Source organism: Austrofundulus limnaeus, unplaced genomic scaffold, assembly GCF_001266775.1.
Source record: "Austrofundulus limnaeus strain Quisiro unplaced genomic scaffold, Austrofundulus_limnaeus-1.0 Scaffold119, whole genome shotgun sequence".
NCBI lineage: Eukaryota > Metazoa > Chordata > Actinopteri > Cyprinodontiformes > Rivulidae > Austrofundulus > Austrofundulus limnaeus.
The window spans coordinates 1096624-1108932 of record NW_013952521.1 but is presented as its reverse complement, the minus strand read 5'-3'; the positions used below and the strand labels follow the sequence as shown (position 1 = coordinate 1108932).

At 40.4% G+C, this 12309-nt stretch overlaps 3 protein-coding genes across 4 annotated transcripts in view; all 3 read right to left on the bottom strand.

Annotated features, from left to right (window-relative positions):
- Positions 1 to 618, bottom strand: part of grb7 (growth factor receptor bound protein 7) — a 28687-nt gene extending 28069 nt beyond the window's left edge. Inside the window, exon 1 of the mRNA XM_014014829.1 lies at positions 606 to 618. The gene's annotated coding sequence lies outside the window, so the exon portion shown is untranslated. The remainder of the gene's footprint in view (positions 1 to 605) is intronic.
- Positions 619 to 1560: 942 nt separating this feature from the next.
- Positions 1561 to 7283, bottom strand: arf2b (ARF GTPase 2b). 2 transcript variants are annotated; one of them, XM_014014827.1, is made up of 5 exons: positions 7177 to 7283; positions 5759 to 5916; positions 4011 to 4121; positions 3152 to 3276; positions 1561 to 3075 (listed from the first exon to the last, which is right to left on the bottom strand). In XM_014014827.1, exons 2-5 carry the CDS (start codon positions 5904 to 5906, stop codon positions 2914 to 2916), a joined length of 546 nt encoding a protein of 181 aa, XP_013870281.1. In that variant the 5' UTR covers positions 5907 to 5916; positions 7177 to 7283; the 3' UTR covers positions 1561 to 2913. The 2 variants fall into 2 exon arrangements, with proteins under 2 accessions (XP_013870281.1, XP_013870282.1); XM_014014828.1 differs by lacking the exon at positions 7177 to 7283 and adding an exon at positions 6916 to 7113.
- A 294-nt stretch (positions 7284 to 7577) lies between these two features.
- The window catches only part of map3k14b (mitogen-activated protein kinase kinase kinase 14b), a 22591-nt gene continuing 17859 nt past the window's right edge, over positions 7578 to 12309 (bottom strand). Inside the window, exons 11-15 of the mRNA XM_014014825.1 lie at positions 11660 to 12154; positions 11464 to 11570; positions 11271 to 11391; positions 8684 to 8784; positions 7578 to 8482 (exon numbers count right to left, since the gene is read on the bottom strand). Of these exons, the coding sequence (XP_013870279.1) occupies positions 8318 to 8482; positions 8684 to 8784; positions 11271 to 11391; positions 11464 to 11570; positions 11660 to 12154 (989 nt within the window). The 3' untranslated portion in view covers positions 7578 to 8317. The remainder of the gene's footprint in view (positions 8483 to 8683; positions 8785 to 11270; positions 11392 to 11463; positions 11571 to 11659; positions 12155 to 12309) is intronic.

Below are 12309 nucleotides of genomic sequence, written 5' to 3'. Positions count from 1 at the left end.
AGGTGGACCAGGACACAAGAGGACAGGTGGACCAGGACACAAGAGGACAGGTGGACCAGGACACAAGAGGACAGGTGCAGATGTCTCAGAGTTTAGAAAAACAGGGATCAGATCTGAGTCGATCTGAAAAACAAACATTATTTTATTTGTTGTTTTTTAATAAAAGTTATAAATTTCTGTTTGTTTGTTTGTTTGTTTGTTTGTTTGTTTGTTTGTTTGTTTGTTTGTTTGTTTGTTCAGCTCAGATGTTCGGTTGGTTCTGTCAGGTCACAGCTGGTTCTGACCCTGAAAGTTTCTGACTTTAGTTTTTTTTTTATTTTTAGTGAGAAAAAAAGTTSAAAATATTTCAAACTTACTCAGATCTCCTGAAGACCCCAAACCTGGTGTTTCCCGACCCACAATGAGCTCCCGAACCCCAACTTGGGAACCCCTGATCCTGATCAGCTGGAAAGGTTCTCAGTCTCGTGAGCCACCCTAAATCCTKGTCCAGGTCAGATTCTTAAACCGAAACAAACACAAAGTCAACTGTGGGTCTAAATCCGGACTTRGTGAGTTCGGAACCCGAGACTGAACCCACCTGGACCGGCTCACATCAGAGGACTCACCTGGAAACGTCCCGGTCTGGTTTCAGGTTTCAGGTCTGAGTTTTGTTTCGTGTTTTTGTGAAACAAAGCAGGTAGAGGGGGTGGAGCCTAACCAACAGGTGAACGCKCTAAGCCCCGCCCACATCCGTTAATAATGATGCAATTTATTTCCGGTTCATGGTCCACTGCTTCCTGGTTATTTTAATTTAACTACAAACTGATCTTATATCTTTTTTTTTTTATATAATTATTACATATTTTTTTAAACTGTTTTTAAATTTGCTGAATGTTGTTTATTTTTGCAGACGTTTAGGTAATTTTATTATCATTTTTTAAATCATTTTGTGGTAGATTGGAGTCTGTAAGGTAAATAATTTGGTATAGATATCAATTTAGTAAAATATTTTCTGGTTCACGCTGTTCATGACGGTGTTTCGTTTTAAAAAATCAGCTGCACTTTAGCTGTTAAGCAGCTTAAACTCTGCTGAAGTTTTCTGATGAAAACAGCTGTTTGTAGAAGCCAGTTTATTAAATTAAAGGGAAAAAAGAACTATAGTAACAATGATTTGACCTAATTATGAAATATTTAAGTTTTGAGTTTGTTTAAAAATCAACTTTAATGCGTCTAAAACAAATAAAAAATATAAAAGACCTGATGATCAGAACCACAACAGGAAACTGAAAATAAAAATCGTAAACATAAGGATTTATTGGACCACAATTTTAACAAATTCATAAACTAAAATCATTCCAACCTTTTTGTCTAAACTGTAATGACATTTTTAAATTATATTTAAATGATTTTGTTTTTATTTATTTGAATCAGAGGTCAAATTAAATTAAATCATTTAATAAAGTTATTAATCTATTAAGCTCTTTGAATCCTGACCCCCTCAGAGCAAGAGGACTAAAACCGATCCACTTGGTTCCACCCGACCCGGACTCCTGACCTGTGATAAAAYAAATGAAATCCAGCTGTTGGATCAAATCAGGTTTATTAATGTGTTCAGGAAATCCCCACAGAAACAGTTTACAGGGGAACAGATTTACAATCATTCTTGACAGAAGTGCCGGCTCAACCCCCCCATGGTTCAACACCTGCCGAGTCTCAGCAGACCGGTTCTCCTCCGCGGGTCCGGACCCGGGACTCGAGCCGGCCTCGAGCATTAACCTGCCGACACCTGGACCGCTCCTCCTTCGTGTTTTGGTGCCGTGAAAAAAAAAAAAACCCAACGGGCCGGATGCTCTCGGGTTTCAGAACCGTTTGACGAGGAAAACAACAAAAACTAAACTTCGGAACTGGTTCAGGACCTCTGAGGAACTGGTTCAGGTCCAGATGAAGACTCGTCACCGTGCTCAGACGCTTTTGGTTCAGTTGAAGTAGAAACTCTAAAACTACAGAAAAAAAAACATACATGTAGCATGTTTTAAACACGTGAAGCTGTGAATGTTCAGGGGGTTCCTGCTCTCTAAAAAGGGGCGGTCCCTATCCTCAGGGGGCGTGGCCTGTCAGAACGATTCTTTACATCAGAAATTCCAATTGACACCGGAAACTTTGTGGAACGACGAGCAGGTTTCTTAATTAGATTTTTTTTTTTTAGTGGTCGCTGGTTTGTGCTTCCTGCTCGTGTTGAGGGGGCGGGGCGAGGGGCGGGGTTAGTGTCCACCAGGGAGCCTTCCACAGAAATAATCTGTTATTTTACCAATAAGAAGAATAAAGCAAACAGCATGATTCTCAGAGGACAGAACGAACCAGGATGGGGTTTTATCTTGTTTTTTTTTTCTTTTTACTTTGACCTGATACAGGTTAAGATGTAATTAAATGAAACTTTTTACGGTGGGGGCAGAGTCAWATTTAAACAGGTGAACATCTACACGGGAAGGAGGGGGATATCTTTAGATTTACACTAAACGTGGGGGGCGGGGCAAAACACCCTTGCTCTTCCTTCGCCGTATGAAAAGCGCTCTTCCTCAGGAGGATGAGGAGGGGGGAGGGGGGGACAGAGAGACCGAGGCTGAGTTTGGTGGATGAGAAGGGGCTTGAAAACCAGACTGCTGATTCCACAGGTGTGTAAAAGGCACGCCAGGGTTCCTCCCAATCCCAGCCAACACACACACACGCACGCACGCACCCACCCACTGAACACACACACACGCAGCACAGGCTCGAGCCCTGACGAGGAGAGGAAGCAGGAGACGAAAGAAAGAGCCGGGGGGCTTCGATGTAGGGGGGGAGTCAGAGGGGCCTGGGTCCGGTGCTGCCGCTGTGTTGAAACAGAAGAAACAAACAAAACAAAATAAAAACAAAAACAAAAAGAGGTGGAATGGATCATTTCTGGTTCTTCAGCTGGTTGGAGAGCCAGTCCAGGCCCTCGTAGAGACCGTCCCCGCTGGTGGCACAGGTGGCCTGGATGTACCAGCTGCGCTGACGGAGGGCGTGCAGCCCCAGTTTGTCTGTGATCTCTGCGGCGTTCATGGCGTTCGGCAGATCCTGGAGGAAGAGGACATCAGCTGTGATGAAGGGCGCTTCCTCRGGTATTAAAAAAAATGACTGAACGCCACCTCACCTGTTTGTTTGCAAAAACGAGCAGCACGGCGTCTCTAAGTTCGTCCTCGGCGAGCATTCGGGACAGCTCCTCCCTCGCCTCGTTCACTCGCTCCCTGTCGTTACTGTCCACCACAAAAATAAGCCCTGAGGGAGGAAAACACACAAAACTGAGACGCTGAAGCTCTTCATCCTGTTTGTTCACTTCCTGTTTGAGTCTTGCAGGACACTGCGACCAGTTAAAAACCTCCAACAAACTCTGAACCAATCTGAGACCTGCACTGTTAGATGACTGAACTCCTGCAGGTTTCTGTAAGGAACAGCAGACATCAGACAGGCCCGGCAGCTGGCCTTTAGTTTGGGTCACGTGTTCTGATGAGTTCAGTTTCAGGAAGGGAGGAGTCCCTCAGCCCGTCCTCTGAGAGAACAACAATGCTGCTGTGAGTCATGGGCTTCGTTTGCTCCGGCRGGTCCACCTCTGGGTCCTCCCCCACGACAGACATGCTTTTAATACGAGTTTATTTTCCACTCCCTTCTTCCAAAAACAAACACTACTTTTTTTGTGTCATTAGATGTGTTTTTATAACCYGTCTATGTTGAGAGTTTATGAAGTTAGATGTAGTTTTGATGAATCAGCTGTTAGTCTTATGGTTCTCTGTAAAAGGAAACAATGTGTTTAATTTTTTTATGTTGAAATGATGTCATTCTTCTGGGTGTCGGTTTGATTTAACAGCTGTTTATTATTTATTTAGAGAGGATATATTTTGTTTTAACGTGGACCCCATGAAGAATATTCTCACCGAGTTGAGGACCAACGGGGATCTGTTTACATAAACAAAGAAACAAAAAGGTCCAACAGCACCGCGGCCGGCCCTCCTCACCTTGAGTGTTCTGGAAGTAGTGGCGCCACAGCGGCCTGATTTTGTCCTGACCGCCCACGTCCCACACCGTGAAGCTGATGTTCTTGTATTCTACCGTCTCCACGTTAAAACCTGCAGAGAGAAACTCAGCTGAGTCCTGAACACTGAAAYCTCCAGCAGACTTTAGACTAGTTTTGACTTTTATTACAGTAAATTTCAGACTTTATTTTCTTGTACAAACACCATTAAAAAAACCCAAATTGAGTTTTTCTGATATATTTATGATGTCAGAGCTGCAGAGCTCACATTCACGTCTATAAAACCTTCAGATGCAAACTGTAGTTTAGAGGTCAGATCAGCCTTAAAGCAGGTGGGAGAAGCTGATTAATGACAGTCAAGTCTTTTTACTCAAGTTTTTTTGTTTTCAAATTGGTACATTCGAAATATAAAACAATTGTACTTTTACTTTTTTACTTTCAAATTGAACACCTTGTTACACAATTTAAACAAGACAGAACTCATGAAGAGTTGTTTATGTAAATAAATGTAATAAATATAGTAAACGTAAAGCAGTTCAGTGGAACAGTTGCAGACTTGTAAAGTAACTAAGTACAAATAAGTAGAAATTTTGGTTATCTGTACTTTACTTGAGTAATTACTTTTCAGCGTACTTTTTACTTTTACAAAATTATCTGTACTTTCTACTCACTACATTTTTTTATAAAAGGTAAGAAGTAGAAAGTCATTAATCCTATTTTATTCCAAGTTATTACTTAAAAAAATACTATCCTGATAAATAGTGTCTCCTGGATAGAGTGAGTTTAATTATGGTTGGATGAGAAGTATAAATATTTACCATTCTGACCCCTATTAACTTGTACACAACCCATCACAGCTGCACGCTGTTAGAAAATATATTTTTTGGAGAAGTCACCTCCCAATAAATGTCATTTTGGAAAATCTTTTACTCAGTACTTTTACTTTTAATACTTAAGTAGATTTTGTGTCAGAAATTTACTTTTGATACTTAAGTACAAAATATTTCAGATACTTTAAGACTTTTACTCAAGTAATATTTTTAGAGAAGACTTTTACCAAAGTATTTTTATGATAAGATACTTGTACTTTTCCTCAAGTATCACTTTGAGGTACTTTATACAACACTGACCAGTTGACATAAATGGTTAAGTAAATTTAACACTTTTTTACTTAGAGTGTGTAAAAGTATGTTTAATTTGCCAATTATTATGAGCCGTTTTATGACTTTTACTTAAGTACTTTTATTATCAGTGCAATCATTTTTTAAGTAATTTTCATTTACTGTATTTTTATTTAGTTGTTTATTTCCCCAAGTACTTCCTACATCTGTCTGCAGCAGCAGAACCTTCAGCTCCAATCAGAACACAGAGATGGATCAGAAGACCCTGAATTACCGGTTTAAACCAGTGGTGTTCAGTCCTGGTCCTAGAGGACCACCAGCCTCCATGTTTTAGTTCCTGCTCTGCTCCAACACACCTGATCTAAATGAAYGAGTGATTAACAGACATCTGCAGAAATCGAAGAGGCAATTGAATCACTGAATCGTGTTGGAGCAAAGAAACAAGGAAAACATGTAGGACAGCAGCCCTAGTTTGACACCCCTAGTTCAGACAGTAAATACTTTAGACTTCAACTGTTTTGCTTAAAAATAAAAACTCAAATTCATGCATCACAACAGAATCGGTCCCAGTAAGAAAAAAACAGGACTTCATTTAAAGCTGAATCCATACCAATGGTGGGAATGGTGGTGACAATCTCTCCGAGCTTCAATTTATACAGGATAGTCGTTTTCCCAGCAGCATCCAGCCCCACCATCAGAATTCTCATCTCTTTTTTGCCAAACAGGCCTTTGAATAAACTGGCAAATACATTCCCCATGGTGACGAATCTGGAAGAGAAGACGAGAGAAGGAAGTTGAGACCGACATGTTTCTGTTTCAGTGTGACAGAAACCAATAAACAAATATTAAGACTACCAGAGAACATGCGTGTTTGTGATAAATGTAAAAAGTTTGCTTGTTTTAGTCGGATGTAGCATCACGTAACACAGGTTTAATGAAAATAACGAGCAACAGAAGCTTAAGGAACCAAATAATTAAATATTTACTCAGATGGGTTCTAGTTTCAAAGCGTAAAGCACAATTCGGTTGTAGACAACTAAACGTTGATGTTTGTTTTGGTAAGAATTTACATTTAAATCAACAGATTATTATTACTACTATAATTATTAATACAAACAAAACCTTGTAGACAAAAAAAAAACAAAAAAAAAAACAAGTTCTTTCCATTCAGACTAAACGCCATTCAGTAGCATAATAAATTAGTTTTGTTCTAAAATGTGTTTACCATTTAACATATGTCTGATTAGAGACGATGTCCATGAAATAAAACATACTAAGGTATATTTTAGTTTTAAATTTTGAGTCAAGGTTGGAGAAAACAGCTTAAAATTGACGTTTTATCTTTAGTTCTAAATAATTTTTCAATGTGTAACCTATATTAGTTAATGTACTTCTACCGATGTGTTTAATGTTAAATTATCACGTTATCTCCTGATTCAACTTTAGCCGGATTAGCCTAACAGCTAACCCCTAAAGAAAGGCCTTTCCCAGCTGGTAAAGTCTCCAGCACAAACACTGACAATAACTGGAATGATTTTCAATCTAATCAGCATTTGAGTCTATTTAAACAGGTAAAACGTAATAAAATATTTAACTTTTTAAAAAAAATTAAGTCGACGATTGACGGCTTTAGCTGTTAGCCGATGCTAAGAGCTGTTAGCCTCACTAAGGGCGGATGCTTCGATTARCTGCTAAGAAGCATCACACTCAATAAACTGTGGCTTCTACAACACGCAGGAGTTCGTTAGAGACACATCCAACACCAACCTAGTAATTCAAGCGTCAGGGGAACCGAAGCCCAGTTCGGTGGATTAAAACTCGCGGTGACAGATCTGAGAACAGCCGCTACCAGGAACTGTTTCGGCGAGCTAGTTTTGCCGTAAGCTAACTGCCGCGTCACTGTTCAGAGAACACCGTGACGTCACGCTAAACGCAACTCAAACCGAGCCATTTGAACGCAAAGACAACCGCCACACACGGCGCAACGTCGCGGCACGAAAATAAGCACGTTTTTTAGTGTTTCGTTACCTCTACAACGACAGCTTCTCGATCTTTCCGTTATCTTTCACTGCCACTCCAAAATGGCGTCTTGCGCAACCAGGGAGACACCGGCGTTCCGAGCGCTTCCCACTATCAAGCCGCGGCCAATCACAGCGCGTGTGGTGTAGCCGAGAGCCCGCCCCGGCTCTGCGGTAGACCAATCACAGGCGGTGGCACATCCGCGAGCGTGAACGGTGAACAAAATGTCGAGGAAGTGAGCCACAGAAGTTATTCAAGTTTCAGATAAACTGGAGAAGTTGACGAGATWGTATGGCAAGTCATTGTAACATATAATCAAAACCACTAAGTCCATGAAATAACAATAAAACACCATTTATTTCTGAAAATTTTAATAAAAATATAAAGAAAAAGCTTTATTATTAATATTGTTCTAGTTTTCTCAACAATTTAATTATATTTTAGAGAATACACTTTGTTTTTGTAATTCAACAGTGAATTAATGCAACTATAATGACAGCCGTCTATAGACCCTTTTCTCATATTTTAAAATGTATTATTCAAGGTATGCCCACTAATGTGGCTCATCCACTTTTAATAGGATTTAAAATAATTTATAGTTAAACCACGGTTTCAGTCTTAAAAACAGTTTCATGTATAAATATTAGCATTTCTTCTAGTCCAAAGAGATTAATCTAAGATATCTACAACAACATTCTCACTGGTCAACAAAATATTTCATCAATGTATCTTAAACAGAGAACAGGAAGGACTGAATTATTATTTGCYCTAAAGAGCCTGTCTAGTTATTAAATGATATATGGTCTTGCCATATAGAGCATCTGGAAACATACAGATGAAAAACTAACAACATATAAACAAACAAAAAGATGCAAAATGGTCATAAAACATTACAGCTAACATCAACAAGTAAAAAATGTATTTAAAAAATGACAAAGTATGACTTTAACACACATACAGCACACGGATCGAAGCACCAAATCAGAATTAAAACAGCTTTATAAAGATTATTAGTTCAAAGGATCCAGTGAAACATCTTCAGGAGTAAAAGGAGGTCCTACATGTTGTTCCTGAGAAAGTTTTTTTTTTTTTCATTGCTCCTGTTTTTACCGACTTGTCCTGAGAAAACCAGGAAGAGAGAGAAACCGGTTCATTCTCTGAGCTCCAGCTGTCCRTCTCTGACCCTCCACCTCCAGCGCTGACACCGGTCCGGAGCAGGGACGCAGAGGAACCACAAACCGGACCCCTGGATCTGCTCTTCGAACGACACCGTCTTCCTGTCCAGAGTCTCCAAGGTGAAGGATTTCCCTGACATCTGACAGAGAATCAGAACTGTAAAAGTCCTCCACGACTGATTAGTGTTTTCTGTCCACCCAATTCAAAATGGCCGCCAGAGCTACAAAAATGTCTGTAACTCTGTGATTTTCTAAGATAATGAGGTAAAACTGAGACATCAGTGGCTGTTCTGCAGATTAAAATGATTAAAATATTCATTCAAAGATAAATATTTTCATACCTGATCACTGATTCCTATGGCGACATGGCCCACCTTGACCCACCGGCGCTCTCGGATCCTCAGACACGCTCCCTGAACGTTCTCGATCCACACGTCAACACCTGGTGAAGAGACTTGTTTTATTCTGTAAATGCTCAGCAAACATTCACACTGAGATCGTTGTTTTTTTCTTCATTACGTTTTTATCATTCTGCAAAACGTTTGGTATTTGAGCAATTTATAGATATTTAAGATATTTAGCTTTTACCACTTCCTTAAAACCCTCAAAATGTTCAGAAATCTTTACTGTACTTTTTACCTTTTGTTCTGTTTTGTTTTTTTTACTTCTTTGTGCTGATTTCAGCTTCTGATTTTTTTGACTTTAGCTTTTTTTCTGCTTTTTTAGCTAGCATTCTGACCTTTTCTATTATTCTGCTCGTTTAAAATTTTTGTGTTTCTTTCTGCAAATTTAAGCTTTTTATGCATCTCTCAGCTGATTTCTGCTAATTCTAGATTTCATCTGTGTTTTTAGCTACTTTTTAGCTAATTTCATTTAATTTCGGCTTTGCTGACTTCATTGGTAAGAAGTTGAAATTATCACAAACATTTCAGCTACTTTTGTTTTTAGCTATTTTAGGCTAGTTTCAGCATTTTTAGCTACTGTATTTTAAAAGACATTGCAAGCACTTCTTTTCTTGTTTTGTTGCTCATGAAGGGGTCACCTCGAGTGAAGAAACAAGATTTACTGCCTTGAAGCAGGCCTCTGACAGGCCTGACGAGAGGACAGGAACTCTGTCACAAACTGAACTCTATTTAGGCCAGGACAGGTCATTCTAACCGTTGAAGAGAACCCCTCACTTCTCTTAATCAGATAATGGACAGAACAATCTCTTCTGTTCGTGATTCATTTGTTGTTTAAYTAAGAATGTTTATGCATTTGTTAAATCATGATAAHGACTGTCACAAGAAAAGTGGAACCACTTCTTTCCTCTTATCGTGCCTAAAAGATTAATAATGGTATAAAAATTTCACAGAGAAAATCATTACAATGTTTTCATTGTGGTTTTATGTAAATCACTGTTTTTATTTAACTGTGAACACAGTAATATAATTGTGGGTTTTTCTTGAGAAAATCTTTCATTTATCTGGACTAACAGAAGGTTCAGACTGATTATGAAACAGAAATGTTAATTAATCATCATAAATGTTTTGCAGTGATTTCTCTTAGAGTCTATCAGAAGAAAGCTGAAAAAAGGTTATCATCCTGTTGTGAACAGCCATAGAATTTTAGCCTTGAGCTGGCGCCGCTGGCAAATCTTTATCTTTCTTTCTCTGACTCATCTCTACGCCTGAGGGCGGAACCAAAGTTCGTCCATTTCTTTTACTAACCCAGACGGCTTTGAGGAAGGCACACTCTTCTTCCTGACTCCAACTAGGAAGACAGCTGAGTTTCTCTCCGGAGAAGCCAGTTTGGCTTGTTAGGTCTTAACCCACGAGCTAACTAGGGAAGACTTAACGGCCGGGGCCCGGCACGCCAACCGGCTGTCCCACCCGAGGCTTCAAGCCTCCAAGTGTGTTTTTACCTCCCGAGGGGAGATTTTATTTTGAAACAAGGAGCCGGATTTACAGTTGAATCTTTCTGGCTTGGACTGAAACAGACGAAAAGTTACCTGGAAAACACCTACTCGCCAAGGAACAGTAAGCAAGCTGATAAAAAGTTCCCTGACTGATCGGAGGTGAGACAGTTCCTACCCAGGGGTGACTCAAGAAGCCATCACCAGGTAAAACTGACGTGCTCGGGGTGATGTGTCATGTGGAAATCCTAGTGCAGAAGGGACGTGCTGATCCGGTTGAAACACACTTTGTTAAAGTAAAATTAGTAGAAATACTAACCTTACTTTCCTCCTTTTCTTGTTCTTATTTGCCAAAACTTAAGCTGAAAGTGCCAGTAAAATTGTTTGGTTGTTAACATCAGAACTGACGTTTTACTGTTCTATAKAAGTAACCTGAGTTGATGTGAACTGAAATTCGGATGCGGATTTTATATCATTTTAACTTTGACACTTTTTATAGGAATAACCACAATCAGGTGTACTTATGATCTGTTCAATTTGTGTAAATAAATGATTGCATAGTCTTTTATGAATGAACTTGAACTCATCTGAACGTTCACTTATTGTGTCACTTTTCACTTCGCACAGTCAAGATATTAAAAGTAATGAGAAATACCTTGGTAGAAGTTTCCTCATAACCTTGTGTATGAGAGATGTGGGAAAAGCTTAATTCACCTTAAGCCCCCTCCTACACTCGTTTGAAAATTTTCACTCATATTCCCCAGCCTGCCTGTTAATCTTAACTTGTTTCGTCTATTTTTGCTTTATTTTGCTAATTTTGCTATTTTTTACAGGTTTTTAACCTTTTTTTGCTATTTTTCTTCTGATTTTTCTCTTGTATTGTCCTACTATTAAGCCTTTTCAGCTACTTCAGCTGCAGTTTTCAGCTGCTGTTTTCATCATCAGGCATTCACACTGTTTTCACAGGAAACACTGTTTCTCTAGTTATAATTATCATCACAGCCACTCAGACGGCTCAGGAGTCAGGATTTTACCTTCCAGACAGTGCGAAGGCGTCTGATTGGCTGAAACCGTCCACTCCAGGTGAGCGCCTGACTGGCTGTTGCAGGAGGAGAAGACTCCGGAGCTCAGGTCGTCAGACGAGTGGTCCGAGTCCTTAAAGACAGGAGGAGAGTTTGGCTCGTCGAGGTTCAGGTTTTAGAAAAACAGGCGCCGTGTTTTCTTTACCGTCTCTGATTGGTCCATCTGTGACGAGTCGGAGCAGCTGAAGCAGGACGGGGGGTCGTCTCGAGGTTCTGGGGTCGGAGTCTGAAGCGTGGTGCCTTCAGGTACATCTGGAGAAAAAAAATGAAGAGTTTTTAATCAACTACAGTTACGTCTTGATTCTGAATGAAGGATTTAAAGCTGAGTTCTGTTGACTCACCGTCTCTGAGGTTCTCCAGTTCTGCGTCTGAACCCCATGAAGCCTGATCCATCTGTAAACCTTTCTGCAGAACAGGGAAAACACCTCTGAGAGCACGAAGATACTCTGTGGATCCCAATGAGTCCTCCTCCTCCTCCTCCCAGTCCCCCTCATAGTCATCAGTTTTCAGAGACTTGACCCAGTTCTGCTCCTCCTCGCCCATGTATATATCAACGTCTGACCCAGAGCTGGTGTCCCAGTCCGCCTCATCGATGTAATCCTCCCGAAGGGATCTGGGATGGGAGTCCCACTCCCCGTCTGCCTCAGAGTCCAGGTCTGAGGCGTCCCCATCACAGTCCTCGTCGTCCTCTTTCACCGCCAGTGTCCTCCAGGGGCTGACCCAGACCACATCTGGAGTTGAAGATGAGGACGATGATGATGATGAAGGTGTTGGATCAGAACCACGATCCAACACCTGACAGGCAGTTCTGATGGAAACTGGACTCAGACCTCCAACTGCAGAGAAAAGATTCACATGAGGGATGATAATCATCGCTGAGTCAGCATTTACAGTCACCCCAAAGAGGCTGTTCATTTATGCTGAGTCAGCATTTACACTGTCACCCCAAAGAGGCTGTTCATTTATGCTGAGTCAGCATTTACACTGTCAC